A 14,916-nucleotide genomic window follows, 5' to 3' on the forward strand; every position below is an offset into this window, starting at 1 on the left:
ACGGACCCCATAAATCACAATGAATCAAATCGAAAGTTCCTTTAGCATTATTTTTACTAGAATCGAACGTACCTCTTGTCTGTTTGGCTTTTGAACAAACACCACAAATCCTGTTTGCACTACCATATCTAATGTTCAAATCATGAAGAAATTTAATTACTTTCTCGGAGGGATGACCCATTCTCTTGTGCCATAACTCGTATGGAGCTTCAACCTTTGCCTTGTAAACCTTGCTTGAGCATGCACTTTTGAAGTAGTAGAGCCCTTCGCGTAGTTCACCCGCACCAATCACCATCATTGAAGTGTGGTCCTATACAACACAAAACTTATTAGTGAATTGGATATTACAATTTGACTCCTCTAGTAGTTGCGACACAGATATCAGGTTACAATTCAAACGAGGAACATAAAGCACATTAGTAAGCTTAATGTGTTTGTTTAAAATGATTGTCCCTTTCTTTATTGCCATGACACGCTTTCCATCGGGCAATCCAACCTGACAACCAGTCACGATCTCGGGATCATGCAAGTGGTTCAGGTTCCTGGTCATATGGTGTAAAGCTCCTATATCAATTATCCAATTCATACCTGTCAACTTTTCATTTGTGTTGAGTTTGCAAGAATTCAAGAGATTAAGAAAAGTGGACCATTGTTCATTAGTCAATCCACTGAATGCTACGCGATCTCCCTCTGTCGCGTGGATTGCTTCAGAGGTTTGCCCTATCGCTTGTGCAGCATTTGCTCTCTGTACGCCTCCACGTCCACGGCTAGTTTTGCCTTGTGTTCCTCGGCCTCGTGCTTTCCCACTTCCAGTATATGTTGGCCGATCTCCCCACTAGTCTTCCAATTCCGATGAATCATCTACGGGCTGAGATATAGTCCCTTCGAGAAATCCGATCTTCTTCTTGGCTCGGAGCGCCATCCGCATTGCTCGAGCCCATTCTTCATAATTATCTCCTTTCAATTGAACTTGGGTAATTATATTACCCGGGTTGTCGTTGGCAGTCAGGTAGTACGGTGAGACTACCTTTCTACTTCCGCCCTCACCTTCATTCTTCTTCTCTCTTCCATCCGTCATTATCGATCAACCAAAGCTTGAAGACGATATTTCGGTCAGGTTGTAAAGCATAGTAAGCCGTTAAAATCGACGAGCAACCAATATTCTCACCGACTCAAGGGAGTGTCTCGTCGATCCTGTTTAAGACTCCGGCGGGTGCAACAGCGTCAGTGACAAAGCCACCTCAAGAGAGTGTCTCGATGATCCTTTTTAAGACTCTGGCGGGTGCAACAGCATCAGTGACAGAGTCACCACCTCCGGGACTGGCAGAGTTGAATAGGTTTGCGTTGGGTTGGAGATCCGAAACGTGGATCGCTGATGACTTGGATAAATCGTTCGGTCGTGAGAGTATACGACAACGATGAAACCTAGACCAACCCAAGGCTTGATTGCCATCGAAAGTGGGGGGTTGCGGAACCCGCTTCCGCCTGATAATTGTGTTGATTACGCGGCAGCAGCGTCGGATGAAAGACTGGCTCTGATACCATGAGAAACTTCAGGTCGAAGGAGAAAGATTTTCTTCTGTATCCCTTTTAGCGAACGATTACAAGATATATATACAGAGTTAGAGTTAGAGTTACTCCTAAACGAAGATGGAAACCAAACCCACAAACAACTAAAATACATACAGGATAAGGCTACGCTAAGATAATGTTTATACAAGATAAGGCTCAATAGAAATCAATGGAGTAATAGCATCGGAAATGGGTTGCCAAAGGACAGAAACGACTGAGTTGTGGTCACAGGTAAACTTGAAGATTCAGTTAAGAAGATGGTTGGGGAGAACAACTTGCTTCGCATTTTGCCTTGGAACAGGAAGACTTGCTAGCCCATCTTCGAGGACACTTCTGAAATTCATGGAACCAACTATGATCATCAAAGTGTGGATGCTATGAAGACTAAAACCATATGAACAGTGTTCGAGTGCGGGCTATTTTAATAAAAACAGATGCACAGTAATTCGTAAAAGGGTAAAATGGGTATTTTGAAAAAAAATCATCTCTTTAATATTTTCCGTCTTGATCTGAAGGAATGTATTTATTGAATTTTTCAAAAATAAAGGAAAAATTTTTGCTAAATTAAAACTATAGAGGAGGTTTTTATGATTGTCAGAAACTTCAGGGGAGGTTTTTATATTTTACCATAAAACAAAAATAGATATGTCAACAACATTTTACCCTAAAAACGTGTCTTCCACCACGTTGAAAAGATTGGATTCTGATCATAAAAAACTCCCACAGAAAATTTTTAAAATTTTCGTTGCAATTCTTTAGCCTTCATGTATAAGGTTCGCTACAATATAGGTTATATAAAAATTTATGAAATTTTAGGAATTTAGAGGTTTGCTATAGGTTTCCTTTTGTACAAAAAAGAATTTCAAAGCGGAAATATGAATTACAAAGTGATTTTTCTTTTGTGCAAGAAAGAATTTCTGAAGCTTTTCATTGCGGTGGAAAACACGTTTTAGGGTAAATGAGTCATTGATCAAATCAATAATTTTTGAATAAAGACTAGGTTAAGGGTGAAACAGACAATTGTCAAGATGTTCCAAAATGGGGAAAGAGGAATAAATGCACTAAAAATTGTGCATAAACATTTGGACATCAAGCTAAGGCAAGTATCATCGTTATATGGCAAAGAAATAAAGATAGTCATTAGGTATCAAGAAAAAGAAAGGTCTTTACTTTTTATCTTACCATGAAGATAATGGACACGGTAAAGAGGCATTTGACTCAAATTTGTTACAAGAGGACTCCAAACCCTAAACCCTATAAATTACCTCGTCAAAAATTATGATACAAGGACCAGTCAATATCCATCACCATCACGTATTTTATGTCCCTTCAAGGACCCACAACTGTTGGTGATGATTAGAGGTGGCCCTTCAAATCAACAACCCTGATTCTGCCCTACACGTCCTTTCCGAGGATGAAGGCAACCGGCATGAGTAGAATATAGACATTGGACCCCCTGAAAAGGTTATGTCGAATCCACGCTAACAATCATAGGCTGCCACATTAGATTCTTCATTCATGATATCCATTTACCTTGCATTTGGTGCAGGGGCCAATATAAACTTATGGTATGGGTGAGTCAATGACTAGATCTATTTATGAACTGGGTTCAGGTCGGGTTTTAACTCTAGAATACATTCAGGTCTGAGCCCGAGTGCAACCCTCATATAAAATCTAAAGTTCGGGTCCGAGTTCAAAGCTTATGTAAGAAATTGGGGAAAAAAGATTTTTTTTTTTTATTTGTTAACAAAACTGACTTATTATTTATATTAAAAGGCCTCAAAACCCAAACCCCAACCTGGTCCAAAAAAATCGAACTTGGCGTTTTGGGCCCAAGCCCAAGTACATGGGTCTAAATTCATGTTCAAGCCCAACTAAGAATTGGCTAGGCTTGGGTTGGGTTTTTTGAGAAAGATCAAGCCCAGCCTAAAAAAAAATAGGTTTGGTGTTTTACGCCCGAGTTCGAACCCATGGGCCTAAATTTGTCCAAACCCAACTAAGAACTAGCCAGGTCAGGTAAACTGTTGGGCTACCCAGCCCATGAACAGATTTATCAATGACCCAATAGCGGAGATGGACCAGATGGTTACTTGGCATCTCTCTTAAAGTGGAGGCATGGGTTCAAGCCCATGGAATAGCATGCTCTTCACGCTATGGCAAGTGGCCTCACATGCACCTTGCTTTTTCCCTAGCCTTGACTCCCCTATAACTAGGTTTGCAACTTGGGCCAGGTTAGCACGAATCCAGCCCAAAAAAACTAGGGTTGAATTGAAGTTTGGGTTAGGGTTGAGAAGTATGAATCCAAACTAACTTTTGGTTGATAAGGGTTAAGCCTTGACCAATCCAATCCAGCCCAAACCCGATTTAACTTCATGTTTGCATGTGTATGTGCCTATATATATATATTAACTTACACCCCTATTTAATTCCTTGTGTAAAATATTTGTCAACTAGTTACATTGTCATTGCTAAGTTGAGTTCATTTTGGCTTGTATATCTGTGTGAGTGTTTATTTTATACCAATTGATATCTACTTCTTTAAAGCTTGACTAAGTTGACTGTGAGAGAAAGAGGAGTCCCGCCAAAGTGGGAGTCCATTTTAAAAGATAGTTAAACAGGCCTGCAACTTTGACGAAATTTTTATTTGTTGAGAGGTATATGGGTTAGAGATGTTTTCAATACATGGTGGAATGTGGCTGTGAGGAGCAGATCCCAATTTGGATGCCAGTGGGTTGAGATAAGTGGTAAACCCGCACTGACAAGACCCTATCAGGTTAGAGTTGGATCGGGCTTAGTTGGGTTCAAGTTGAGGTGGGCCGGTGCTGAGCTTGACCCTTTGACATTAATGCAGCATTGAAATTTTTGTGTATATAGGGTTATTGAGAGCAAGTGTGCTATATATTGGGCGGGTCATGTTGGATTTAATATTCTACTATGTTGTAATTAGAGCAGATTGGGTTCGGGTTGAACCAAACCTGTATCCAACTTGACTCCTTGACATCCCTAGTTGTAACCAGGGGTGAGTGGGTGGCCATGGGTTGGGGCCGGCTTTTTTTGTATTTTTGATAAGGGCCCAGCCCCGAGCCTAGCACAACAAGGGTTCTGGATCTATGAATTTTATGTATAAAATAGCGAATATTTATAATATTTTATATTATATATCATATAATGTGTAAAAATTGTTTTATATATTTTGTAATATACAAGTGTTATTTTATAATACGTGTATATAAAATAGGGCAAATTACAAAGACCCCTGTACTATGACCATGAGACAAATCCCTTTTCGTTGTAATATTTTTTAATCCCCATGCTATCCTTAAAAAAAAAACACTATTTATCTTCTTTGACCTGACGATCACGAAAAGCAAGAAGGCAGACTTTTGAAGTCCTCCCTCTCTCTCCCCTGTCTCTCTTCTTCCCCTTCCCGTTTTTCTCTGGTACAAAGGCTAAGTTTCGTTTCAGAACAAACCGAGGCGATCTGCGAGCTTCATTTCATCTCCAAGCACAACCCAGATAGCCGTTCCTTCATAGCAGAAGCTAGTGCCATTAGGGAGATGGGTTCTCTTCTTAACATACATAGCAGAAGCTGGCGCTATTGTGGCCGGAGAGAGCGGAGAACCTTCATAGAAGAAGCTGGCGCCATTCGGCAATTGCTTCAGTCAATTTCAGAAGTTGACTGAAGGTTAGAGTGAGGGAGAACGTTTTGCTAGAAGTTTCCAAATGAAAGAAAAAACCATTCGACAGGAAAACATGGTGGCTACTCTAACATTCATAATAAACTTTGGCAATTGCTTCAGTCAAATAAACGTTCTCCCTCACTCTAACCTTCATAGCAGAAGGTTACCTTCTGATTGTTCTCCACTCTCTTTAGTTTCCTTATTTCAAAACACTGGTTAATGGTGTGTTGATGGATGTTGGAAGAAGACGAGGTGGCGATGAAATTCATGGTCTGTCAATCCACTGAAATTATTAGTGTGATGTTAATAAAAAATCCTGACAGGTTTTGATCGTTTTCTCCACAACAACCAACACCTTGAATTCATTTCCAACACGCCATTGGAGGTTTTGTTTCTTTTTCTTTTAATTTATTTATTTGGGTTTTGATTTTCTTTGATTTGCAGCTTTCAATTTTTTTTTTTCGTATTTTGGATTTATTGTTTTCTGTATCCTTTTAGGAGTATTGCGAGATTTTCTGGTGTCATTCTTGGTTCTACGAAACTGCTCATTCAGCAGCCCTACTCATCCAGCTGCATTCATAGTTTGTCATGTTCAGCTTCAAGAGTGTCTAGTTATAGGCGCATGCATATTTATATGAACAAACTCTGGTTATATCGGCCTCGCATCAATCAACCTGAGAGAGCTAGGGAGGCTTAGAGGCACAACCCACAACCATAGAAGCTGGCTCCACCGTCGCCCAGGAAAACGCGGTGGCTACTCTTCTTAACATCTCCATCTCCAACCGCGATGTGCTCATGTCCACTCGCGGCCTTCTTGGTGTGCTTTCCCACGTTCTCCGCCTCTCCACTTCAATCCCTGCCACTGTTCAAATTGCCACTGCGACCCTTTACAGCCTTCTCGTCGTTGATGAGTATCGATTCATTATTGGAGCCAAGCGGGATATCATCTTCGCTCTTGTCGACATCATTTAGAACTCCAATTCACCTGCGAGGTTGATGAAGGACACCCTTAAAGCCCTCTTTGGTATCTCGTTTTACCCGCTCAACCGTGCCACCATGGTTAAATTGGGTGCAATTACTGCCCTTTTCTCGCTTGTGGTGAAGGACGACCGGATTGGGATTATCGAGGATGCTACAGCGATTCAATTGAGAGGACTAGATGCAATGACGAATTTTGCACTCCGCCAAAAGCTAAGCAGGAGATGCAAGTACCAACCAGTTCTGAATACGATTCCTTCTATTGCTACCTCTGCTACTATGACATAAAAAAATAGAGGAAATAGAGAAAAAAAAGGGAGGAGAGAAAGGGGAAGAGGAAGAGAGAAATCGAGAGAGGACTTCGAAAGTCCGCCACCGAGGTTGGGAAGATGAACAATGTTTTTTTTAAAGGTAGTATGGGGATTAAAAAATATTACAATAACAGATTTTAACGAAAGCTAACAGAAGGGGTCTTTGTCACAAAACAAAATATAAAAGAGTCTTTATCACAGACCCCATAGTACAAGGGATTTTTATAATTTACCCTATAAAATAACTGATAAAAATGTATGAATAATATACATATAAATACGTGCGGGTAAGTCAGGCCCAGATTGTGCTTGAAATGTTGGGCCCAGGCCCGACCCAGAAATTTGTGGGCTTGGGCCTAGGCCGAGCATAAACACAAACTTAAGCTCAAACCTCAGTGTTTTATTAGTTGATCAGATCGGATCTGGATGTTGTTAAATCGGATTCAAACCCAACCCAATTACAACTGTACAGGTTAAGTTAAGACAGGAACCTCTGTTATAACTTATAACCAGAAAGAGATACCAATCGAGCCAAACCTCCCACAGTTGGCAACTTTTACCTTTCACGGGACTCTTTGACAGTTTGACTTTGACCAGACCAGGTTTCTGGTATCTGCCTTTGATGAAGAAACACTCTTTGAGCCAGCCAGGGTCCAAGATGGACCCAGCCCTAGGTGGGTCAATTGGCATTTTATTTAGGCAAAACCATCCCCTTTTGCCACGTGGAAGGATCCTATGATTTATCTGAACCGTCCATCATATAGTTGATCATTAAAATGTATTTAACAAAAGAATTTCCCAAAAAAAAAAATAGAAATACAAGAAATGAAGAAAAGGCCAAAATCGCAGCCATTCAGCCATTTACCATTACATTATTTGTACGGTGAGGAATCAACTGGTGAAATGCTTTATGAGAATTGTCTACTGATAATTGCACGGTCTCTATCATGCGACGGATTGGACCTTACCAGTAGCCATTGATTGCAGTCAAATGGTCACGTGTAGGGCATATGATGCTTGTGCCGCCAATACTTGATGTTCAAAAGAGCACTGTATATCTCCTCTCTTTCTGTCTATTTCTTCATTATTTGTAAGTAGGTTGAGCGCTGACGAGGGACTGAAGGAAGAGAACTGCAGAGGAGAGGTGCTGTTGGGGCTTGGGGGACTTGGGGAGTCTTTGAACAAGAATCAGAGTCGCTGTAGAGAGAGAGAGAGAGAGAGAGAGAGAGAGAGAGAGAGAGAGAAGCTGAAGCCTTGGGCTTTTTGTAGATTTTTCTTTGCACAAGGTAGGAATAAAGAACAGTTAACTAACTTTATTATGACTCGCCAATTTTCTTTAGTTTCTGAATCTCACACTGAAAATGCTGGATTTGTCTGGGTTTTGTTTGTACAACTGAAATCTGTGAAAAAAATTGGAGTTTGCTAGGCTTCTGCAAAAAGTTCATATTCTTGAGTTCGAGTCCTCGAGAAATCTAGCAACATTTTTCTCTTTTTCGTCATATTTATAATTGAATCCTGGTCTTTGATAATGCTTTTTATACTGCTGGTTTTGTTGAAAGCTATGTGCTTTTCTCTGCCAAGTGTCCAAAAGGGGAGACATTCTGAAATGGGTCTCTGTTGGGATATGGCTTGCTCAAGCGTTGTAGCTTTCGTCATGCTTCATTCAAATCATATCCTCTGAGTGAGTGATGTATTTCTCATCTGCTTCCTTGAAATGTTGATCATTTCTTCATGAGGTTGTCAACAGATAAACTTTTATGAGATGGGTATCTCTCAAAATCATATTATTGAAGATTTGGGTGTTTAGCTGCTCTTACCGCCTGGCCATTAAATATATTGCAAAAATCTGTTTTTTTTTTTTCACTTTTATATCAAAATTGATTGTTTTCATGTTTTATTCTCATTTTCAATAAGAAAAGAGGAGATCGATTGCCTTTTACTTACCCCAAAATATGTTTTCTTCGTACATTTTTAGGGAAGCAGATGAAGTCAATTGAGTTGGTTTTGTGCTAAGATTCACTTTTCTGCACGGGCTTTGTTTATCATTTAGCCCTTTCAGCAGTTGCTGTTAAGCATTGAAAGCTAGTGTAGATGTCTTGCACTTCATGATTTAAAAGATGAGAGCATACAACCTTTCATATGTAACTTAGTAATTGGGGGATGTGCTTGGGTCTTGGGTTTTCTAAATTGCATATACATAAGATGGCTTTTATTAGCCATAAGAATTGCATCCTTTCTCATTATTTTTTTTTGTGTATTTTGATGATAATTGGCTACTCTTTGGTAAAATAGATATGCAATTTAATGGTTCCTCCTCTTATTATCGTTCAAGTAGTGGTATTTCCTCTTATTGTTCTTGTTTCTCTTTGTACCCCCCTCTGCTTTAAATCCCTTTTCACATGCATCCTGCTGGAGATAAAGAAAAGATGGAAAAAGAAAGAAAGAAAGGAAGAATGAGAATGAATTTGTTGTTGTTTTTTTCACCCCATCTCATTTCTCATGGGATTGAGTCTTGGTGCACCTGGAATTCGTCAGATCTGTCAGGAAAGGCATAAGGAACCGACTTTTTTGGACATTACTCTTTTTCTTAATTCAGTTTTTTCATTAACTTATGGTATGGAGAGAGATTTTTAGAGGATTTTGGTTGTTGATGGTTGTTTAAAATTAATTGTATCTAGAATTAAAACTTATGCCAAAGTTTTTCACTATTGTGGACCAACAAACAAATATGCATGATAAAAAATTATTTTATTTGTTAAATACTGAAGGCAGAGTCTTGAATTTGTGAGAAGCTGTTTTAAGAAGAAGCTGGACATGAGTATGTTGGGGGGGACATGCTTGAGCCAAGGGAAGCTGATATACCTGCCTTGTTTTTGGTATTGGTTGTGCTTCCTTTGGTTACTTACATTTTACTTGGAAAGTGGAATGAGTCTGCAAAGAAGAAGGAGAGGATAAGCCTGCTTGCTCAGTTGGCAGCTGAAGAGGATCTCCGCGTAGAAGCAATGGCTACTGCAAGTGTTATCCCTACTTTGCCATCTTCAAAGATTGGGTTTCACGAGTGTGCGAGATGCTTTAGTCCAGCCATCACTCGCTGTTCCAGATGCAAATCTGTTAGATACTGGTATGCCTAGGTTTTTTTTTTTTGAGCTACATGATCAAATTCCTTTCTTTAATTTTACTTGTATCCTTTATATATATATATATATACACACACATATATATATGGGGAATTTCCATCTCCGACATTTTGCTTGGAAATCTTTAATTTCTTTCATCTGCATCTGTTAGTGTACAAGGTAGGTAATGCTAATTCTCTAACCAACTCCTGTATAGGAGTACAGGGCTCATCTAGTTAATAGTTCATTCGCATACTTGTGTAATTGCTTCTCCAACTTTATGTCATGTGAATGTGCTGAATACCTTTAACCACTAACTTCTAATCAAATTGATCCTTAGATTCGAAGGCTTAAAGAATTCTAGCTCATTATGTGTGCTTTACTTGAGTCTATACCACTTGTTGGTAGCTCCAAATGGATCTTGTAGACATTTATGGTCTTCACCTATATAATGTGCTTCAGCGAGTCTATGCCACCTATCAAGAGCTCCACCTATGGACTTTATGTTTTTTACCCATATAAGTTCTCATTGAGAATCCTTGGGGATCCAATAATTGGGCAATCAAATCTTCAAACCTTCCATATATTTTCTTTATGTAAACCCTTTCTCCTTAAGTGTTCTTTTTTTTTTTTTTCCGCAAAAACTATAAGGTGAAGTATTTCATTAAAAAAACCAAAAAGTACAGGATTACTCTGTACAAATGATAAATAGCTATCAAAGTATGACTTTGCATCTGAAACCACATTGCATAACTTTACAAAAATAGCATCCCTATTAAAGAAATTATAGTTTTTTTTCTTTAAATAATTTTTGACTTGCCAACCATGAAAAGACCATGCCCATTGCCTTCCTAGTAATCTTATCTACTGAGCTCTGTTTCCCTTCAAATATCTAAGCATTCCTCTCACCCCCACACTACCCATAATATAGCTGCTGGAGTAATACTCCATGCCACTTTGCCAGCTTTACTCGGACCTTTTAGATCCCATGCAGCCAGAAAACTCTTAATATCACTCAGGATCCATTTCCACCCCAAATATATCAGCATTTTTGTCCATATTCTATAAGAGAGGGGACCTGAATGCCTCCTTCAATTGGATTCGCAGGACAGCTAATGGGATGGCCGATACACTAGCAAAGCAAGGGGTTTTGGCCTGCAGTTATTCTGGGCTCTGTTGTAATTTAGTTTTTTGACATTTGTATTTCCGGGGGGATGGATCCCCAAGCTGTTGTAATTTTTACTCCCATTAATAAATTAATCATTTTTACTGATAAAAAAAGGATGTTCTCTTGGAAAGCAAATTGTCTAGTTTGACTAAAAGTATATTGGCTAGTTTACCAACCTGTTATTTATCCTTGCTCCTTGTTCTCTCTAAAGTGGCTAAGAAAATTGAAAGTTGGAAAAGGACTTTCTGTGGAGGGGTTGGCAGGAAGAAAATAAGATCCTCTTGGCTAGGTGGGATCAGATGTCACTTTTTTTTGAAAAAAAATCAGATGACTTCTTATTGCTGAAGGTGGGCCTGGTATTAGAAGAATCAAGGATTTTAATGTGGCTTTGCTAGGGAAGTGGGCTTGGAGGTTTGGTGTTGAAAGAAAGGCTTAGTGGAGGAAATTAACTGCAAAAAATATGGGGTTTCTTGGGGAGACTGGACCTAAAATGATTCTCTTTCTTCCTATGGAACTTTCCACTTTGGTATGGAAAAGCATCTCCAAAGTGTATAGTGTCTTTTCAGGTGACATCTCTTACAGACTTTGGGGTGGAAATAGATTGAGGTTCTGGCAGGATAGTTGGTGCACTGATGGGCCCTTTGACCAGATACCTGCAATTGTTTCAGTTAGCTTACAAATAAAGAGATCATGGTGGTTGTCTGGCTGAGGTTTACCACAGACAGGGTGATAGTGTGGTCTGGAGCCCCACCTTTAGAAGGCACTTGCAAGATTGGGAGTTGGGAGTGTGGTAGAGCTGCTACAAATCTTGAGCTCCCAATGAGTTAGAGAGGGGCAACAGGATCAATGGTGCTGGAAATGGTATAGAAGTGGCATTTTCTCAGTTGGATCATTTGCCAATCATCTCAGTTATGCTAGCTGAAGTACTTTCATCCATAAGTTCATTTGGAGATCAGCTGTGCCTTAAAAAGTTTTTTTTGTTGTGGTCTGCTGCTTTTGGGTAGTGCCCTACTAAAGATAACTTGAGTAGAAGAGGCATTCAGATTCAAGACCAATCTTGTGTGTTGTGTGGTCATGACCTTCTGCAGGTGGATCACCTTCTTATTCATTGTCCTGTGGCATATAGAATCTGAATGTATTTTCTTAGAGCTGCAAAGCTTTGTAGGGTTACACCTTGAACAGTATGTGATCTGCTTTCATGGAGGCAACCTCAGGGTTTGAGCAAGCAAGTGAAATTGATTTGGGGAATGGTGCATCTGCAGTAATGTGGTCTATTTGGACTGAGAGGAATTATAGAATTTTCAAAAAACAAATATAGATCTGAGGAGGATCTCTCTAGATTTGTGAGCTGCAAGCTTGGATCTTGGGTGGCTGCTACTAATGATCTCTCTCATCTGTCTTCTATTCAGATTTTGTAGTCTGTTTATTTGTGCAATGGTTGATGTGTTTATTGCTCCAGTAAGGAAGGCATAATCTTGTGCCTCTCCCGTGTAGCATGTTTCATGATTATTAATAAAATTATTTTACCTTTTCAAAACAAGGCAAAGCACATAAGTACAAGTAGACTTGTCTTCATCTATTGTGAACATATAACTTTTAAATTGATCTTATTACATCATATGGACTTTCTCAATTTGCTTTCCATGATTGCTGAATCAATCACCTATGTGCAGTTCTGGTAAATGTCAAATACTTCACTGGAGGCAAGGTCATAGGCAAGATTGCTACCAATTGGGGGCCCCTGGCTCAAATTCATCTCCTAAGCCTGTCTCAGTTGAAGACTCTGTTGACCAGAGGACTTTACTAAATGAAAACTTGAATAAGCTATTCTATGGATATGAAATTAAGCAGCAAGAAATCACCTCTCCAGATAAACCAAATCATGCTCCTATTAACACAGCTATTGCTTCTACCACTACCACTACTACTGCGGTTAATGCATCTGAGGTTTCTTTGCTCGAGGGAAAGCTGCTAGACAAGCAGGTTTCTAGTAGATCCAAAAGAGAATGCTCAAGAAGAGAGGATGTTGCATCACATGGATCTTCTCAAGAAGCCTACAATAGTAGGGTTACTGATCCAACACTGCCTAATATTATATCCTTGAAGGAGATTTCTTTGAGGCATAAGGTTCTTGTAATTTAAGTTGTGTTTCCTTAAAGATTGTATTCCTTTTTCTGCAATTTTGATGCATCTCCTTACTTTTGCATTTCTTTCATGGTTTCAGTTAGGAAACGATGATTTAGTTGTATCTTCAGAAGAACCTTCCTGGAAACACCATGCCAACAGTCCTGTGGTCATTCATGGAAGGAGTGTTCCTAGAAGCACTAATCATGAAAGTCACAAGTTAAGAGGAGAAAATGGATGCATATTTCAGACAGGCATTGACTCCCCTATCTCAAACTCCTTAGAGAAGAATAAGACAAACTTGGGTGAAACTGAGAAGGGCTTCACCTTGAACAATGATAATTTCCTTAGGGAAGGATTGACTTCTAATGATGAATCATCATACTTGAACTCTTCCCCTGAAATAATTTCTGTCAAGTCAAGCAGAAAACTTAAGGGTATCTTACACCCTTCAGAACCAAAAAGTTATAGCTCACCAAAATCTGTGCTCAAACTAGAAAGGGAAAATGCATACTCAGGTGTAGGGAGAAAGGAGAACACAGCAAATGAATCAAGTGGGTTGTGCCATTTTCTTTTCAAGATCTATGTGGATGTATTCTTCTAAACTAGCATGATTTTATCACTGCTAATTCTCTTGCTTTTATGCAGAAATCCATCAAGTGAATGCTTTGATGGATGTCCGTGCACAGAACAGCAATGGTGTATCAGATACTGGAATTATGAAGATGATGGGCCTAAAGAAGTCACCTAAAGTTTCTAGACAGGGTGTTACAGGGGCTACTAGAGATACTCATAAGAGAAATAAGGTGTAATCCTTGACAAGAGAATTGTCTATTCAGCTATTTTCTATTTCTAGGTATACATAGTAACCCGTTTATTCTCTGACAATTTAATGGCTCAGGTTCTTTTCCCTTATGAGGAATTTGTAAAGTTCTTTCAATGTGAAATCTGGGACTTGTATCCTAGAGGCCTTTTAAACTGTGGGAACAGGTAACCTCATAATCTTTTTTTTTTTAATCTATGAACAATCAAATATTTTACTAGATTTTTATAAGAATGTTATAAAACAGAAATGTACCAAGCACCCTTTTTTGTAGTCTAGCTTCTTACCTACCCTTTGCTTTTTATTGACTATTTCACAACTAGTTCCCCAAATAAGTCATCATGATCACAATGATCATCATCATCATCATCACCTAAGCCTTATCTCAACTATATTGGGTCAGCTACATGAATCCTGTTTTGCCATTCGGTTCTGGCCATATCCATTGTTAAATTATTAGCACTTAACTTTTTTTTTTTTTTTTTTTTGAGAAGAGGTAATGTAGAATTTTATTAAATAGAACTGCAAATTACAACAGCAGCCCCCCAAAACAAGGAGCCATACACACTAGAACACACTGCAATACATCATAGCTCAAACAGATTCCTAGTTCTCAATTGAGAGTTAAGGACTGAGTTCTGGAGACCCTTGGCCGCTGCAACCCAGGAAATAATTTTGGAAGATCCTCCTATTTCTTTCAGACCAGACTGTGCAGAAAATGGTGGCAGGAATGACTCTCCAGGTACACCTTCCTTTATTCATGATTCAACAACCCAGCAAAAGAGCTACCAGAGAATAAACCATCAGCACTGTATTTCCAGCTCCAAGAATCCTCAGCCGACAAGTCTATGGATTGCCTGTACAGCAACTCCAAAAGCTCAGAGACTTGATCAATTTCCCAATCTTGGAATGGCTTTCTAAATGATGGGCACCAAGCAATAGTGCCGTCACTCACTTCAAAATAGTTAGCCACTGATAGGGGTGCAACTTTTGCAGGTTAAGGTTGGGATTTTGTCAAAATTCTAACGGACCCAACCCGAAGCCCAAGCCCAAAACAATGTAAACTGTTGACTCGGGCCAACCTGACTTGCACCCCTAGCCACTGAGTCATTCTGGTTTTCAGCAATTTGAAATAACTGGGGGA

The 14,916-nt window shown here is 39.4% G+C and overlaps 1 protein-coding gene and 1 non-coding gene across 2 annotated transcripts in view; both read left to right on the forward strand.

The window, feature by feature from the left end:
• Positions 1-5,499: 5,499 nt before the first annotated feature.
• On the forward strand, positions 5,500-5,586 carry LOC148862102 (small nucleolar RNA snoR14). The gene has a single exon (XR_016095384.1). It is a non-coding gene; the product is annotated as a small nucleolar RNA snoR14 (small nucleolar RNA).
• Positions 5,587-7,602: 2,016 nt separating this feature from the next.
• LOC148862103 (ubiquitin C-terminal hydrolase 15-like) overlaps positions 7,603-14,916 on the forward strand; it is a 35,714-nt gene continuing 28,400 nt past the window's right edge. Inside the window, 6 exon segments of the mRNA XM_088941158.1 lie at positions 7,603-7,827; positions 9,310-9,662; positions 12,499-12,952; positions 13,050-13,503; positions 13,598-13,755; positions 13,851-13,939. Coding sequence (XP_088797284.1) covers positions 9,376-9,662; positions 12,499-12,952; positions 13,050-13,503; positions 13,598-13,755; positions 13,851-13,939 — 1,442 coding nt within the window. The 5' untranslated portion in view covers positions 7,603-7,827; positions 9,310-9,375.

This window comes from Nelumbo lutea, chromosome 4 (assembly GCF_056320005.1).
Source record: "Nelumbo lutea isolate HS-2025 chromosome 4, American lotus-T2T, whole genome shotgun sequence".
Taxonomy (NCBI): domain Eukaryota; kingdom Viridiplantae; phylum Streptophyta; class Magnoliopsida; order Proteales; family Nelumbonaceae; genus Nelumbo; species Nelumbo lutea.